This window comes from Physeter macrocephalus, chromosome 1 (assembly GCF_002837175.3).
Source record: "Physeter macrocephalus isolate SW-GA chromosome 1, ASM283717v5, whole genome shotgun sequence".
NCBI classification, from domain to species: domain Eukaryota; kingdom Metazoa; phylum Chordata; class Mammalia; order Artiodactyla; family Physeteridae; genus Physeter; species Physeter macrocephalus.
This window is the reverse complement of record NC_041214.2, coordinates 82,684,492-82,703,905: the sequence shown is the minus strand read 5'-3', so window position 1 is coordinate 82,703,905 and position 19,414 is coordinate 82,684,492. Positions and strand designations below refer to the sequence as shown.

At 38.3% G+C, this 19,414-nt stretch overlaps 1 protein-coding gene across 3 annotated transcripts in view; it reads right to left on the bottom strand.

Moving 5' to 3' along the window:
• Positions 1–19,414, bottom strand: part of IL1RAP (interleukin 1 receptor accessory protein) — a 124,240-nt gene that overhangs the window by 75,423 nt on the left and 29,403 nt on the right. For all 3 annotated transcript variants that reach the window (XM_028492310.2, XM_007102275.4, XM_028492322.2), the window contains exon 2: positions 5,105–5,169. In XM_028492310.2, coding sequence (XP_028348111.1) covers positions 5,105–5,168 — 64 coding nt within the window. In that variant the 5' untranslated portion in view covers position 5,169. The remainder of the gene's footprint in view (positions 1–5,104; positions 5,170–19,414) is intronic.

Sequence of the window (19,414 nt, the reverse complement as noted above, 5' to 3'; positions counted from 1 at the left end):
GCAACAGAGACAGGACTGAATGTCACAAGTAGATCTAAGTATGGAGTTTTTCAAAGAGCATATTCAAATAATATGAGGCCACTGGTGCTGGCAACAAACTGAATCTTTACCAAAAGCTGAAAGAACCATTTCATCGCATTAAAATATTATAGATCCTTGTAGAAGAAAGACCAAAAAAAAAAAAAAAAAAAAAAGAACTAGCCAACTATGTCTAAAATACATTAAACACAAATATTCCCTTCACCTGCAAGGATTCCTGTCCTCCACAATCTGTTCCTAACTTACCTTTCCAGCTTGGCTTCTAAACACCTTCACACCATCCCTGAATTCAGCTGAACTGAACTATTCTGTTCCCAAATAAGAGATATATTTTCTCCTAGAAAAGAGCAGTCGTTGTTTGATTAAGAAGTCGTCCTCAGTACCACCCTACAGGACTAATAACTTTCTCTGCCGTCTTATGCAATTTTGTTTGGTATTTATTTTCTCTTCTTTCTCTCAAATTTTACTGTAAGATACTTACAATAAGAACCTTCCTTTATTCACCCTTGTTTCTACAGTATGAAATGGTCAAACACATGACCTTTAGAATAAAGTGAAATCATTGTAAGATAAACACTTGTCATTAGAAATAATTAAATAATAGGAAGAGTGTACCCTGAGTATGTCCATGGTGTATAATAAGACCCATAATGCTCTTTAATAAGAAAGCAAGAAGGAAGAATTGGTTGGGGTTTTGCTGTTGTTGGTTTAGCTGGTTGGATGGTTATTTTGCTGTTGTTAGTTGGTTGGTTGTTTTGGTTTATGTGTAAGACACAGTGAAACAGAATGATTAAATGACTTTAATGTCATTAAACAGCTCACAAAGTGAAACAGTCAGAACTTGAACCAGTGTCTCTTGATTACTGGTAAGCCACAATGTTTTTATTTATTTATTTATTTTACATAGTGTAATTCACTCTCAATAAGCCACACAATTATTTCCACCCTCTGCAAATTTCTTAAAAATAATGATAAAGAAATAAGGGGATCTTACCTCCATTAGCAGAAGTAAGCCCTAAGGGTAGGTAATGCTGTATAAAAGAAAGAGCTCTGCTTTTGGAGGGAAGGCAGTCTTCGAAACCTTATCATGAGTACCATTAACTGAGCCCACTCCCTGGCTTTACATTTCCTAAACTATAAAACGGGTGTAAGAATACCTACACCCCATCCGCATCACAGTGTTTTCTGTGAAGTTAATGATAATGTGAGTGAAATCTAGCCCTGCACCTGACACACAGTCAACTGTTTGTTGACTTTGAAATAAAAAGCTGTATTCAAAGATCTGTGTGTATGTGTGTGCACACATACCTTTGGGGAAGAAAATTCATTGCTATCATTTTTTATGTGGACTGTGTAGCAAATAATTTTGATATGGCAGTATTTTTTAAATTCACCAAATTATATGTGGTGCCATTCTAACTACCTCCCCAACTTGGAATCACAAGTTCCAAATGTTTATTTCTACTCTAAAGGCAGCTTTAACAATTAACTTTTTAACATGTTGCCAATGAAACACACCAAAAGAGAAATGTGTGACAAGTCAAAGTTTGCTTTTGGGATTCTTGCAAAGGAGCACTTCTTTGAGTTTAGCATTAGAAATGTTTAATTCTATAATATGCAAAAACAGGAATATTGACTTTTGAGCTTACACTACAGTGATTTGCTTCCTGGGGGAAAATCACTGCAATGGAGGGGGGCACCTTAAGTGAGGGGGCAGGTCAAGTAAAGATACTTCTTATCTAGAAAACACTTCTTATCTAGAAAATCTATTACTGAGTGGTTCTTTAATAGTTAGCAAAATCCGTGACCCCTTGGATATTAATATTTTTTTCTGAATTATTTATCTGCCAGTAGAGTACAAGGGGAATGTATTTAGTAAAAGTAACATGCATCTTGGGAACTGAGGAACTAGTTGAAGTCACAGATGTGTTAAGTATTAGCTGTGTGACTTTGGGTAGCTCACTTAGCCACTTTGATCCGAATTTTCTTATCCAAATAAGAAATACCCTGACTGCTCTGTTTTGGGTATGAGAACTAAATGACATAGAATATGTAAAATTCAAAGGGAATTTTACTTCATCAAAGGAAGCTTTATTATCACCACTATAACTACCACATTATAATTATATTATCACTATTATAATTATCCAAGCTTTAATTCCTTAAAAGAAAGTAAATGTTGGTTTTTGATTACTTGCTTTTATCACCACCGGAGATGAAATGTTACTCTCACATTCCTGAGTGAAGATGGAAATCACTGTACTGCTATAGAAAGACTATGTTCTCTAGTCAGAATTGTGTGCCTTGAAGTCCAGTTCACTGCACTTGAATGCACCACATGGAAATAAAGCTCTTATGTTGTTATGATTCCTTTTTAAAATTGTGGGCTTTCCTTAAGAGAAGGGTCCACATGGAGGGGTCCAGAGCAACAAGACAAAACTCTTACTAATATCATATGCGTGTACAGAGCTTTAGGGTTTTAAAGCTATTTCTCCTTTGTTCCTCACATCAATCTTGTGGTTCCATTAACATGGGTACCTAAAGCACAAAAAGAGCCTCGTGAAAGACCAACCAGTCTACTGTCATCTACCTCGTTGTAAGAGGCATGATGCATGAGAGGTTGGTTGATCCCCCAGTATGTGCATTGATCCCTTTTTCCTCTCATAGCCCAGAGCCAGTTGCCCCTTTTATTTTTGTCAACAACACTTCCTTTTTGTTCCTCTCCCTCCAACTAGGAAGTACATCACTGACACAGACACAATATACCTTTTCATAAGGAAGGCAAATAAACATGGGCCAGATGGGCTGAGGGCATTACAACATGTTTCCTGCTCCCATGGTGACTCAATGGGGCTGGTATGAGAACTTATCTTATTCAAGGAATCAGCTTCCCTGGCAGAATTATGAGTCAGTTCCTGGGTAGAAAGCTCATTTTCCAACAACATCTGAGGGTGTGGGGTGGGGGCCCCTTGGACGGATTACAGTAAAGGTCATTCAGAAAACAACGCGGCCAGGACCAGTAGGGAGGCACCAGCACTAACCAACCATTAACTTCTGAAACTTCATTGATCTCTAACAAGAATAACAAGGTCATCTCCCCCTTTTCTTTCAAGGTGGGAACATAAAACCACATTGACGAATTGCTGGCATGAATCCAAACAAGTTCCATTATAAAATTAACCAATCTGGGCAAAAAAGGATGTGAAGGGACACTATTTTTCATCCATTTTACATGTATGTATTTGTAGATATATGTATATATATGTATAAATATAAAAGTTGAGTTCCTGCTCTGTGTCTATATGTCAATCTTTACTCCAAGTGTTTGGGTAACAAACAAAATGGACAAGTCCCTGTCCTTAGGGAGCTTAAAAACAGAGAAATAGGGAGGGATGGAGGAAAAGGAGGGAAAGAGAAAGAAAGAAAGGAGAGGAGGATGGAGGTTGGGGAGGAAAAAGAAAAGGAAGAAGGTGGAAGGGAAGGAGAAGAAAAGGAGGAGGAGAAAAAAGAAAGAGTTAATATAGTGTCAAAAAATAATGAGTGTTATGAAGAAAACTAAAGCAGGATAGAGGAATAGAGAGTGATTGGCAGGGCTATTTTAGTTAAGATTGTTAAGGAAGGCCTCTGTAAGAAGATACCAGTCAAGGATAGAACTAAATCAAATAAGAACAAACAACAATCAGGCGTTATATTCAGCATATTTAAAAATCAGGACATCAGGACACCGGCCAGTCAAATGGGACACTCAGTCAAGCAGGACAGATGCTGGTCTAAACAGCCAGTAGAGCTGTACACTAGTGCATCCCAGCTGAATATCAGCTCTGTTTATAATATATCCTTTCCTCTGTGAAGCCTCCAAGGGCCAACAAGGTTAGAAGTTATTGCTCCTTCTCTTGGCTTTGAGCTGTACTCTGTCCTAATTATACCCCTCCTTTAGTGCTATTATTGTTTTCCAATAAAATGCCTTAAGTGGTGTAGCAAAACTGAAACACACCCAGAAAAGATCATCAGGATGGTAGGAGGGCTCAAATCCATGCCATGTGAAGAACAGTTGAAGGTATGTATTGGACAACATGGTCATGGTTTTATGACCACTGTTTTAATATCTCTGACGGCCTGTCACATAGAAGAGGAAGTAAAGCAATTATATTCAAAGTATGGTCCATGGTCTTCAGGGAAATTATACATGGCAAGATTTTTTTAAATGAAGATACCTTAGTTCCCTGAATTAAAATTAGAGAATCAAGGGATTAGGTATTTTCTATTTAAATCCAGTAGTTGAACCAAAGAAATATATGGATATGATGAGACAAATTTCAGTTATATGTACTAAAAAATTTCTAAGAATTTGATCAGTCCAAAGACATAATGAGATAAAATTCGATGATCACTAGTTAGAGGTACCATAGAATGGTTCTGAGCGGTACCTCTGAAGATGAAATGAGACCTGCAAGGACAGACTTTCAAGTCCCCTGTAACTCTGATGTCATATGATCCAAGTCCATGATAATTGAGTTTGGTTATTTAAACTCAATAAAGAATTTGACTGCCTCTTATTACGCTTATGAAGCAACATCCAAAGAAAGAATAAGCCTAATGAGCGGTTCTTTCTTTCCTATATGGAAGCAGTAGACAAAAACCCATCTTTATCTACTTGTTTCTATAAGGTATCAGTGGATTGGTACCACTGAGGCTTTCTCCACCACTGGCTCAAGTTTGGAAAACAGAGTCATAATACCATCACTGTCATTTCTTTTCCCATAGGACCTGAGGTAAGGGGAAGAAATAGGATTCTAGTTGGCTTGGATGTGAAGGTGATGGAAAATTCCTATAATTAGAAAGTGCACTCCCCCCAGTGCACTTTGTTCCATGAAGACTAAAGATATCAGTGGTTCCTCCCAGCAGCAAAATTCTATAATTCTGTCAAATATAAGATTCCATGTTACCACAGAAGTCAGTGGAAATAAACAACATTATGTTCTCTTAACTCATTTTCAGAAAGACTTGAGACATTACCCTATGCGTGACTTGCATTTTAATAGATTGTCAAAAGACATTCACTTACCTGAGGCATCACTTTGCAAGATCCCATAGAAGTAGAGACTCATAACACACCACAGAAGTCCCATCCTGTCAACATAAATACAAAGGTAAGGAGAGTACTTATTACTCTCAGTGCTTAAATAATATTCATGCATATGCATGCTGACTATTAACTAGGAACTGTTCTAAGAATTTTACAATATTAACAAACTTAATTGTCAGAACCAACCAGTAAAATAGGCTTTTTTCATCCGCATATTACAGATAAGAAAACTGAGACACGTGTAAATAACATACCCAAGATCCTGTGGCTAGAAAGTGGTAGAGTAATGATCAAATTCCAGTAGGCTGGCTCTAGAACGGCCTCTTAATCACTGAACTCTAACTGCTTACTAAAAAAATATTCTTTTGGATTTTTTTCATCAGAGTTGAATTTCTGGTAGATGAGTTTGTTATTATTACCCTTCATCATATTCTGTTTATTCTCAGTTGGAAATATTTTATAATCCAGACAGTTTTCCTTCTTAGTGATGAATAGAAAGTCTACAAATACTGGATTCAGACTTGGTTTGCAGTCCACCATGCTCTGAATTTAGAGTAAGGGGAAAAGCATAATCCTCATGCCTTGCTGTGCCTGCTCTTATCTTCTCATTGGAAGAGACGAATGATGAGGCTGAATTCCAATCTCTGTGATCTTTAGCCTTTCTGTTGATAACCAGCTGAAACAGCCAACTAGAAAGAACAATGCCCTTATATTTGGTTGTGTGATCTTTAATGCAGAAGGGCTGGAGATTTAACAACTCTGTGAAAAATTTCTTTCCCTACTACTCTAGACATATCTGGCCCCTGATAAAATTGCTGTGGCGTTATAAATACTGAAACCTGAATATTACTGATAAATTCCATACTTGAGACTTCCACTCTCTGTTTTGAACACAACAGCCATACTGGGTGCTTACATTGGTCTTGGTAACTTGTCCAGACTATATTTCTAGTAGGTGACGGAGATGAGATTTATATCCACACCTGGAAAAGTACAAGTCTATTATCCTAAACATTAGCCTATGTCACAAGTTTCACAACCACAGGAACCCAGTAGTCTAAAAAGGTCAAAGAGATATTTAATAAGTAGGGTAACATTAACAGCATTTGAAATGGGACATTTTTAAGAGCACTACACTGAAACAAAAGGTACCTTTTGGACAGTACCAAAAGGTACGGTCCAAAACGGTACTGTCCAAGCAATCCAGAGTGTGTGGTCACTTTAAAGGACAATGCAAGTTTCCAACATCTGTCACCTCTCTTGACCACACATCACCAAAAATCTCTACTGTGCTTCTTCTTTAGCATGACTGTACACAAATCACAGGAGAGTATATCTTAAACAACTATTTTATCTCAGAAATTAAATGTCTCTTTCTTAACGCTACCATTCCCTTCCATTTCTTATACCATTAACTTAGGGAGTTCTCTCCATTAGTCATTCATTAATTCAATAAAACATGTATTGAACACTTTCTGTTTACAAGTCACTATGATATAATCACAGGGGTCTCTGTCAAGCAAGATGTAGGGCTGTTATCCCCAGTAGAGGAGATAAACCACATGCAAACCACTGCAGCAACAGCAACTTTGAATAATACACATGCAGAGGCACTCTAGGATAGTCAAAGATTTATCGGAAGTTCTAGCACTAAGCAGACTCTAGCAGGGACTTAAAATGTGTACAAGAAATAACTGCAACACAAAGTAATGCAGTAAAAATAGTCAGAGAGGGGCCAATAAGTGCTACTGAAGATTAGCCAAAAAAAGAGATTACTCCAGCTAAGGCAGTCAAAGAAGACTAAACACAAGAGGTAGCTTTGAATTGAGCAAGAACTGGTTTGGAAATTTAGAATTGAGGCAGAAGAAAAATGTGGGGAAAAGAAACTCAGTGGAGAATAATGCTCAAAGAGGAAAGCATGGAACATAAATAGGAAATAGTCTATAAATAATTCAGTTTGACTCAAGCACAGGGTATTAGAAAAATAACTATAGAAGATTTTGTTGGAAAGCAGGGGGTTTTAGGATCAGAATATTGCAAGGCCTTGAACAGTAGGCTAAGAACTTAGGATTTCATTTAAACAGAAAATAGGGAATCACTGAAAGTTTCTGATTAGAGGAATGATATGATCATCAAATTATGCCATATGGAGAGCATTCTTCCAGGCATGTATTGGATGGATCGCCACTAAATTCTGTCTTATAATCACTGTGGCTCCTGAGTCATCACAATAATTGTTATCCTCATAGTTTTGTGTCATCTAAGAACTTGATCGACATTCCACCTATGTCCTCATCCAAGTCATTAATAAAAGTAATTAATCATTCTGTATAATCCTTGTCAACAGAGAGCAACCAGACATTTAACTGCCGATTCAGGGCAGGGTAATTTCAGTTCCAATACTCAGCTATGCTAAAGTACTCCAGCCTTCCAAATTGCTTTTGGCTATTAAAAGCAAAAGCCTCACACCTCTAGATTTTCCCAATTTGCCTGTTTATAAGCTTCTGAGTTCCTATGGCAACACTTAAAAGACATTCTAATTAATGTGATTGAGAGTCTTAATTGATAATTCCATGAGTAACTGGATTATACTTGAGGCAGCAAAGAGTCAGGTCACCAAGATAAAGCTAATCTAACTTGTGTGCAAACACAAATCCAGGGTCAGTCCTGCCCTGTGATGAATTAGAATAAAGCAGACTGAAAAGAAAATGTGATTGTGCAGGCTGGTTTTGACAGACTGAAGGTATCAATGTTAGTGTCTGGTCTGAAACCTCTCTGGGAAGACTGATTCATTTAACCTTGTGTTGCATTCCGCCTCAGAATTTTATTATTTTTACTAGTAATAACACTTTTTTTTTTTCTTTTTTGGCAGCACGGCACAGCACGCGGAACTACCCTGACCAGGGATGGAACCCACCGTATCCCCTGCAGTGGAAGCGCGGAACCTTAACCACTGGACCACCAGGGAAGTCCAGTAATACACTTTTGATTCTTATTTCTTGTGGGGAGGGGGCGCTGGGTATTTTCAGACATGAAGAAACTGTCAGAAAAGCAAAGGAATCTGTCTAATAATGCATGGTTTCTCATGGTCTGAAGTACTACCTAGTTTTAGATTATTGTGATGGGGTTTAACAGCCCCTGCCCTTGCTTCAGATCATTGGAACCTACATATAATAAATTCCCAAGTCAGCCTTCCCTGCATTATCCATTTTATTTACTATATGATCATTTTTGCACTTCCCCTTAGATATTAGTACTTCTCTCATATTTAATGTCATTGTTTCCTAGTATAATGTCTGTACCATCTAGCAAGAAGTTTCAAATACATAATTAGTTCTATGCAATCAACATAATGTTGGGACTTCCCTGGTGGTCCAGTGGTTAAGACTTTGCCTTCCAATGCAGGGGGTGCAGGTTCGATCCCTGGTCAGGGATCTAAGATACCATATGCCTTGCGGACAAAAAACCAAAAAACATAAAAGAGAAGCAATAATTTAACAAATTCAATAAAGACTTTAAAAATGGTCCACATGAAAAAAACCTTTAAAAAAAAACCATGGTTAATAATGATTGTTATCATATACTTTAACATCTATCCTTGAAAATCAGTATTTCTAGTGTCTGCATTCTTTAGGGTTATTAAGCTTCAAGATTTCCTTACCTCTGGGTCAGCCCTGACTACTAGATTTTCTCACTGGGCCAGGAGATAACAGGCTGAAACTAGGTTTGCTACCCCAAGGCTAGTATTACCTCTGAATCACCATTTGCTCAGCCTTCCTTCTGTACAACAGCATTTCACAAGGCCACAAGACTGGATTCATCCATCAGTTTCCTAATTCCATATGCAGCTCCACAATCAGATCATAGGCACTTTCTGAATCCCAGCAACCTGGCTGGAGCTTGGTCCTTTAACCTGGTGCTTATCAGCACTCTGTTCCAGGAGCCTGCATTTTTTTTCCCTGTAAGGTCCTACTCCAAGCTGGATTAACCTCCTATAACCGTGAAGCTTTATCTGCTTCATTCCTGGTTGACAGATACCCTTTGCTTTTACCTGCTCACTGAATACTTGGACACAAACACCAAGGCACAAACCCTAAATGGTCATACCCAAATTGGCCCTGCAGCCAAATTACTTCCTTGCGTCCTAATTCCATCTAGGTCCTTGCTTTACCTTTCTCTAACTCACTGATAAAGTCTGAGTGGGTCTTGCTTCTATGCCGACCTAAGATACGACAAACAAGCTTTTGAAGGATACAGGAGAAGTTATTAATTACTCCATTTTACAGAAAAAGAGATAGCACTTATTAATAAATCAGAGTTATTTTCTTCATCAATCTTTTATCTAATTCATAGCTTTTGAACCATAAAAGAATTCTTGTACAGAATATTTCAGAATCTAATATTTATTAATAAACAAAAGTTTCAGCAAAGTAACACAGAAGGCTCTGAATCTGGGTAAAATGAAGTAAGCATACGCCACTTTGTCTTTCTTAATGAATGTAACTATAAACCTGGGCAGAGTGCATGGAGCAACTTTTTGAGGATTCTAAAAAGGAAAAATTAGCACATTCTTTTCAAGTATACATAAGCATTCACCATAATATTATGCACCATAAATAAAACCTTAACAAATGTTGAAGAATTCAAAGTACATTCTCTGAACATAGAATTAAACTATAAATATATATAAATAAATAAATAACAGGAAAAATCTCCAAACACTTAGAAATTAAGGAATATACTTCTAAATAATCCATGAGACAAAGACATAATCTCAAGGGAGATGAGATAACATTTTGTATTGAACAAAATTGAAAATCCAACATATCAAAATGCATGGGATGCAATTAAACCAGTGCTTAGAGAAAAATTTGCTGTATTAAAAGCTCACAATATAAAAAGAAGAAAGATCTCAAGAAAATCATCTAATCTTTCACCTTAAGAACCTACAAAAAGAAGAGAAAATTAAATCAAGCAAGCAAAATGAGGGAAATAATGAAGAGTAGAGATCAAAGATTTTTAAATCAGAAATAATGTAAGCATAGAAAAAAATAATAAAACCAAAAACTGGTTCTTTGAAAAGAACAATAAAATTGCTAAACCTTTAACCAAGAGAACCAACAAGGAAAGAATAAAACATATCACTAATATCAGTAATAAAAGAGGGTACTTCACTACACAGGCATTATAGCTGTCATAAGGCAATATTAAAAATTCTAGGCACATAAATTCCACAATTTATTTTTATTTATTTATTTTTTTTTTGCTGTACGCTTGCCTCTCACTGTCGTGGCCTCTTGCGTTGCGGAGCACAGGCTCCGGACGCGCAGCGCAGGCTCAGCGGCCATGGCCCACGGGCCCAGCCGCTCCGCGGCATGTGGGACCCTCCCAGACTGGGGCACGAACCCGTATCCCCTGCATCGGCAGGCGGACTCTCAACCACTGTGCCACCAGGGAAACCCAAATTCCACAATTTAGATGAAATGGACCAACATCTTAAAAACCACAAATTACCAAAATTCACCCAAAATTAAATGGACAATCTAAATGGCACTATATTATGAGAAGAAATTGTATTTGCAGGTAGAAACCTTCCAAAAAATAAATATCTAAGCTCCAGATGGTTTCACTGGTGAATTCTACCAAACATTTTAAGGATTAATAACGTCAATTCTACATAATTTCTTCCAGAAAATAAAAGAGGACATAACGGTTCTCAATTTACATAATGAGATCAATATTGCTCTGATTACAAAACCTACCACAGACAGCACAAGAAAACAAAGTTACAGATATTCCACAACCAAACAGAGTTTCTCCCAGGAATTCAAGGTTGGTTTCAGTATTTTGAAAGTCTGAAGAAGAAAAACCACATGATCGTATCAATTGATGCAGGAACAATATCTGACAAAATTCAATATCCATTCACGATAAAAACTCTCAGCAAACTAAGAATAAAAGGGAACTTCCTCAAATAGATTTAAAAAATCTACAAAAAACCTGCAGCTAACATTACATCTAATATTGAAAGACTGAATGTTTTTCCACTAACATCAGGAGCAAGGCAAGGAAGTTCATTCTCAGTACTATTCAACACCATTCTAGAAGTCTTACCCAGTGCAACAAGGCTATTCACAGATGACATGATTTTCAACATAGAAAATCCTAAGGAATCTATTAAAAAATGGAACTAAATAAGTATGTTTAGCAAAGTCACATCATGTGTAGTCAACACACAAAAATTAAACATATTACTATAGACTAGCAATGAGCAATTGGAAAGAATCTTCTTTTAAAAATACTGGTTACAATAACTTAAAGAAAAAATATAATGCTTAGCTAAGAAGCCTCACCAAACATGTGCAAAATCGGTTGAAATTTACAAAACGTTGATAAAGAAATGAAAGAACCTAAATATATGGAAATAGTGGTTGGCAGAATGGCTCCCAATGCTAACCATGTCCTAGTCCCTGGAACCTGTTATGTTACCTTACTTGGCAAAATAACTTTAATTAAGGTTATGGACCTTAAAATAGGGAGATTATACTGGATTATTCACATGGGCCTAATTTAACCACTATGAGCCCTTAAAAGCAGAGAACTTTCTCTGGCTAAAGTCAGAGAGATGCAGCAGAAGGATGAGCCAAAGAAATGGGAAGCTATAGGCTTTTGATGTTAAAAGATAAATGTAGGGCTTCCCTGGTGGCGCAGTGGTTGAGAGTCTGCCTGCTGATGCAGGGTACACGGGTTCGTGTCCCGGTCCGGCTAGGCCTGTGAGCCATGGCCGCTGAGCCTGCGCGTCTGAAGCCTGTGCTCCACAATGGGAGAGGCCACAACCGTGAGAGGCCCGCGTACCGCAAGAAAAAAAAAAAGATAAATGTAGCAACATATTTTGATGTTAAAAGATAAATGTACAACATATCATGGAATGCCGGTGGCCTTAGAGAACTGAGAGAAATCTCCAGAGGACAACCAGTAAGGAAACAGGAACCTCAGGTCTATAGCCACAGGGCATAAATTCTGTCAACAGCTTTGGAAGTGTGTTCTTCCCCAGAGCCTCCAGAAAGGAACACAACCTTGCTGACAATTTGATCACTTTGACTTTAGCCTTGTAAGGCCCTAAGCAGAGAACCAGCTAAACGACACTGTACCTGGACATGTGATTCACAGAAACTCTGATGTAATAAATGGATATTGCTTTAAGCCACTAAGTGTCTGGTACTTATTACATTGGTAATAGAAAATAATACAAGAGACATACCAGACTCATGGATTGTAAGACTCCACATAGAAAACATGTCAATTCTCCCCGAAATTACTTGACAGACTTAATGAAATTCCAGTCAAAAATCCTAGCAAGATCTGTTTATAGATATAGACAAGTTGATTCTAAAATTTGTATGGAAAGAGAAATGCCTTAAATATTGAAAACCATTTTGACAAAGAAGAATAAAGGTGTAGGAATCATACTACAAACAAACCAATTTTAAAATGTCAAAGGTCTTAAAGAGACACTTTACCAAAAAAGGATATTTAGAAGGCAAATTAACACAGGAAAGGATGTTCAACATTATTAGCCATAGGGCAGTGAAAATTAAAGCCAGAAAATGAGATACCACTAAACACCTTTCAGCATAACTAAAGTAAGAAATATTGACAATACCAAGTGCTGAAGGGAATACAGAACAGCTGGAACTCTCCTACTGCTGAGACTACAAAATGGTACAGCCTCTGGAAAACAATTTGTCAGTTTCTTATTAAGTTAAGCACACACATACCATGGGATCTAGAAATCCCATTCCTAGCTATTTACTCAAGAGAAAGGGAAACTTATGTTCACACAAAAACCTGTACGTGAATGTTTATAGTAGCTCCATTACTATTATTATTATTATTAATTTTTTTTTTTTTTGCGGTACGCGGGCCTCTCACTGTTGTGGCCTCTCCCGCTGCGGAGCACAGGCTCGGGACGCGCAGGCTCAGCGGCCATGGCTCACGGGCCCAGCCGCTCCGCGGCATGTGGGATCTTCCCGGACCGGGGCACGAACCCGCGTGCCCTGCATCGGCAGGCGGACTCTCAACCACTGCGCCACCAGGGAAGCCCTATGGTAGCTCCATTATTAATTGTCAAAAACTAGAAACAACTCAAATGGCCTTCAAGAGGGAAATGGATAAACAAACCCTGGTACATCCAAAAAATAGATGCTTGCCAACAGTACATAGCGATGAGCTGTTGAAAACAACTGGGATGGACCTCAAAGATACTATGCTGAGTGAAAAAAAAGTCAGTTTCAATAGGTTACCACCATCCAGGTCCATTTAAATGACATTTCCAAAAAGACAAAGCTAAAGTGACAAAAAACAGATCAGGGGCTAGAGGTAGTACAAGGGTGACTGCAAAGGGACAGCACAAGGGCATCGTTTGGGAGACAGAACAGTTCTCTGTCCCGTTTGGGGCAGTGATTAAATAAATGAGTCTATCCATAAGTTAAAATTCATAGAATTGTACTTCCAGAAAAGTCAATTTTATTTCATGTTAATTTAAAAAATATATGTTTAAGTGGCATGATTTTTCTTTTTAAAAACTCCAGAAATGATTTGTGAACCCCTTTAGACAGTTTAAATAAATGAAAGCTGTTTTAACCCAAATTTGGCTTCTATTTTCAAAGGTCACTTTGAAAATGACACAGTCTTATCGTTAAGTACGAAATGTTCCAAAAAAGTCTAGCAGTAGAGGAACATGGAGAGATCAATGAAACTGTTCTAACTTTCAGCACATCAAGCCAGTGTTGCTAACCTCGATATAACAGAGGACTCAAAGTTTAGAAAACATGAGCACACTCCTCTTAGATACTGCCTTCCCCTTTCTTATTAAATAGCTTCAAAGTGCTTGCAACTCTGAGAGGACATATGTAACATAATATACCACCTGCCACCTTTAGAAGCTTGGAATAGAATGTGAGCAGGTTGATTTCCTTTTGTCCTTTAATATTTGGAATAGCAACATGCTCAGTGGGGTGAGGGAAGAAATGTCATCATTAAGTCTCACCCTTCACAAGAGGGAACTAGAACTAGGTTTTCAGTGGAAAGTGCAATGAACTTGGAGTTAGTTCTAAGTTTCACTGTATGATCTTGGACAGCCTGGCAGAAGAGGAGAGAACTATTCACAGCAACCACTTACAGTTATAACCTGGTTACTGTCTTGACTAATTTAAAACTGATGTGCTAAGCATTTGTGGACACTTCTTAGTTAAGGCAGGAAGAGTGTTTCAATGTACCTTCTCCCTAGTAGGTGGACAATTTGATGACTAAGTATTCTGTACTTAGGGATACTGAGGCTGGAGTTTGCATGGGGTGAAAGAAACTAATACCTACCTCATCAGTTTGTTAGGAGGAGTGTACTTGATAATTCCTGTAGAGTACTTAGCACTGTCCAGGAACATAAATAGCTCTCAGCAAATTCTGGTTATCATGAACTCTTATTAAATGAGGTCATATATGAGAAACACTTCAGAAACTGTGGAGCTGTAGGCAGATGTGAGCTACCATTAATATCATTTACAAAGAATAGACTAAGTTACTTGGTTCAAGTTGACCATTGACCATTGGGCAAAATGTGCCATGTCCTACACTTTGCAGGTACTAGGTCCGAGTTCAGTACTCTGTTCCCAAAATATTTCAGAAAAGACAGTCGTGGTTTTAAGTCGGGCCTCTGTACCTTACAGAAAAGCCAAGATGGTTATGATACGCTCTACAAAAAACTTGAACTTGGAAAAATCATGGTCCAGATGGTCTCACTTCTCTAGTCCTCAAATCCCTCATTTACAAAGTGAAGTGAAAACCTCTGCCCTGATATCTCATAGGGCGGTTGTAGAGGATCAAATGATGTGACACATGGAAGAATTTAATTATAAAGTGTTACACTAACATAAAGTGTCATGACATTGTTTTTTATTACGAAATGAGATGGGCTGTTTTGTTTTGTTTTGTTTAGATTTTAAAGAATTTGAAGAAGTAGAGATCTTAAAGTCAAAAAGAAAATAATGTTACAAATTGCTTAATTCAGATCACAACATGGATTACCTTTGGTGACATTGCCAGGGAGGAGCAAGAAGGAGGCTTCTAAGGTCTGGTAATGTTCTATTCCTTAGTCAGGTGATGGTTACACGATGATGCATTTGTAAAAATTCAGCAATTTGTACATGTAATATTTATGTACTTTAGTGTTAATATTCTATGCTTCTGTAAAAAATATGGAAAAACTTTTGCTTGATTGAAGTTAAAAGGTGGTTTAAAACAAGGAGAGGTTAGAGAAAGGTATAGGATGACAGTATAGTTTTTTAAATCAAGAAAGCAGCTTAAAATCCAACACAGAGTGAGAGAGATATCTCAGAGCTCTTCAAAGCTGTGGGGGGAATTTTTAGGATGAACCTCACATTCCTTCTAATTCATTCAGCAAATATTTATTAAGCTGTGGACGCAGTCTGAAGGAGGAAGAAAGGTGGAAACTTCCCCTGTTCTTATGGAGCTTGCAGTCCTGAGGCGTATAAATGTCTAGAGTCTAAAGAACGGGGCTTCAGCAGAAGCATTTCACAGCATGTGAGTATAGAGGAGGGAGCGGCTCTCTGGGGAAATGTGATGTCATTTGAAGTTAAAGTAGAGAATTAGGAGAAATTTAAACCACCACGGACACAAAACAGTCCTATCACCTGAAAGACTAAGATCTAGTCACCTCCAGGTTAGGAAATTCATTACTTTTCTGAGCATAGGAAAGCTTCCTAACCATCTGAGGTTTTCTCCCCTTAAATTTAATACAACGATATTGCCACCAATAACCTCTTTAATTCGAACGGATAGTCTGAAGATCACGATCCTGTCTGGGAGGCTGTCTAGAGAGAGACACCATCTACACACTGTTAGAGAGGCCACAGGAACAAAACTGCAGCCAAGTTTTCATAGATTTCTCCATAAAGACTGTATGCTCTAACTTTTGAGTATACAGAATCGAGTTTTGTTCAAATCAAGAAGTATTTATTGAACTCCTATTTCATACACTTTAATAGAAACTGTGCAGTATACAGGAATAAACACACAGCTCTTAAAATCATGGATCTCATAGTTTGGGAGCACAGTCAGACATAAACACAAAATAAATTGACAGAAAGAAAAGTAGAGAGAAAAGAACAAGTAAATGGTTGAGGACAATACAATCACACCAAAATGCATGATGAAAACTCTCACATCCCATGGTGAGCATTCTGCCAAAGGACCATGTGACCAAATGATTCTGAAAAGTAATATGCCACATAGCTCTTTCTTGGAGATTCACAATGTACATTAGTATTTTAAAGGCTCAGGTCATCTACCAAGCAAATATTGTGGTTGACTTGTTTTAACCCAGCATTAAACCAAGTTATCTGGCCGTGAACCCCTTTTTGATGCATTAAGACTCTTAGGGTTCCATTGGAAATACTGAAGTAAATAGTGAAAGCCCTAATTAGGGAAGGAAGAGCCCCAGCCCTAATTCCCAGATCAATCTTCAGTCCATAAGATGCAGATGCTTTTCAAAATCATCCAACTCCACTTGAGACTAAACCAGGGAAAGAAATGAGTCCTAGCTTTCCCACAGCTTCACCTCCCCTCTGTAGCCTTTCCTGGTTCTCTCTTGTCTGGCCACTGGCTGGAAATATACTATGCTTTCTCTGAAAACTCAGTTCAGGTATCTGTATCTCCCTTAGAGCCCTGAGAAATTTTTGTCCTAATCTGTTTTATTTAGGTTTTTCTCTTTTTACCTCCTTTTTTGGACTAGGACTCCAAGTTTGTGCCCACGTTATATAGTCCAATGACATTACATAATAAACATATATAATTATAGGGCAACTACTGGGTGGTAGAAAGAACATCTCCCCAGGATACAGTCAACCTCTGTTCTAATTTGGTGTTGGCCACTTTGTAACTTTGCTCCCTTAGATAATTTCCTGAATTCCTGTGGAGCCTGGTATCCTTATCAATAAAATAGACTAACAAATACTTACTTCATAGGCTGTTATAAGGATCCAATTAGATGACATTTATGAAAAAACTTTATAAATGGTGAAGTATGATGCAAACATGAAGCACTGATGTTTTTATTTTGCACACGTATTCACATGAACCCTAGATTCTTTAGCAAAGCTGAAGGCCATGCAGAGGATGCAGTCTCCTCCAGGAGTGGGTCTAAACAGACGTCACTGTGAGTTCTATGACTCCCATCAAAATCCACTGCCTAAAAAGTGGACCTGTTTTCAGAAATTAGACTTGAATGGGTCTAAGTCATCCTCGGTCTCACAACACCAAGTCAGTTGTCCTTTCACAAGAGCATTTCCCTGTGTCATCCCCCTGCTTCCATCAGAGAAAAAGATTGGTTTGCTAGAGATCATCTATCAGAATGGAACTTCACCTGCTCCCCTATTTAGGGACCTGGAAGTTTCAGGAGCTTCAGCTATTCAAACAGACCCTGCAGCACTCAGGCTCTCCTCATTCTCCCTTACACAGAGAAACAGGAGGGATGAGTCCCTGGTCCTAGTCCTGCTTCTTGCATGAATTAGTTGTGTGACTTTGCCTATGCACTTTACTGTCCTGGTGCCAGTTTCCACAACTGGCTTTGTTAAGAAGAGTTAAAATAAAAAGTTAAAGCAGAACTTTCACAAAGGACTTCCCATGTACCAGACCGACACTGTGCCGATCGTGAGAAAGCCCAGGGGCTTCAGGACAGCCTCTACCTTCAGGCATTCAGTCTACTGGAGAACACAGCCCGTCGGACTTCCTTCCCATCCCCATCCCCAACCTTGTCCCTGAAACACAAAGATAATATTCCGAGTCTTCCTGGGAACCCACATAAGCCAAAACTAGAGAGCGTTAAGGAAAATATTATCTCTCTGTATCTAAAGTGTTAAAGAAAATCCCCTTATGAGCTAACACTGAGGAGGTCTGTGTGAGTCTGTGTCCCTGTTGAGAAAATTCTATGGCTTCTTTCACTGATTTTTGGGCACCAGAATCATCCTGACAGATGGCAATGTGTACCCACCAGTCCCATAGTCTGGGATGTGACCTCAGTCAACCAGATCACTCTGTATGGAGGGAAAAGGCGGGGTTTCTGGCAGCAATTCTTTATATATGCATTTGACATTTGGTGACTTTGTGGCAAGTAAAGTAAGACCACGAAATCCCCCTTTAATCAGAATGAGACTGAGCTGGAATTTTATAGTGCTGTTATCTACTGATCCATAAACCACTTAAGACTCAAGTGACCCTAATTTCAACAAGTATGCCTTATCTTCACTATACAGCAACTTAGGAAAAAAAAACAAAAAGCCAGTGCCCTCACAGAGAGGTGCTGAAGCAGTGCTTAATATGAGGCTTTAAAATGCTTTGACAAGAAAATTGAGCAGGATGGCAGAACATATACTAAAACCAATATGGACAGAGTACAAGAGGGGGGGCATTTTGTGGCTGCACCTTAAGCTTTTTAGGGGCATTCCTTTCCAATACAAAGCTAATAAATAGTAACTGAGTACCCACTATGTGGACCCTCTGTGCTAAATGCTAAAGGATGAAACAGATTTTAACATGCCTCAGGCATCTAGGACCTCACAACCAAGCAGGGACCTCCAGCACGCACTTTGCTAATTTAACCTTGTAGTTAAAAGCCTATTATTTTAGTTAAATGTTCCAATCCTTGGCTCTGCCACTTAGTACCTGTGGAATATTGGTCAAGTTATTTAATCTATCTGTGCCTTAGTTTTCTCAACTGTAAAATGGGGAGAATAACGGTATCTATTATTTCTTTAACTATACAGAAGTTTAGCTCTGTATACTCATACTATTATGAATCATGTAAGTCCAAGGAACATGCTCTAAGGAAGGAATTACCTGTGCTTTAATGGGGGTGGGGGGATGGGTTGGGTGGAGGCAGGGGGGTCGGCGGCTGGACTGCATGGCCTTACAGCTGGATTCTGAAGACAGGTAACACTGAAATGCAGCCATGCATACAGAGAAAGGCATTTAGGGCAAAATTAAAATAAAACAAGCCTTACATTTTACCACTGAGCATAGAACAGGAAGGAAAACTTGTTGAAAGATACTAATTAGATGAATATTATCTTGCAGTTATGAAGTCCCTAAAACCACGTACTAGGAACCGTGATTCAGAATAGGAATTTTATTCTGCACAGCATTTCAATAGCATATGCTCCTTGGAGCCACTAATCATATCAACACATGGTTACCACATTCTGCCCTAGGTAGCAA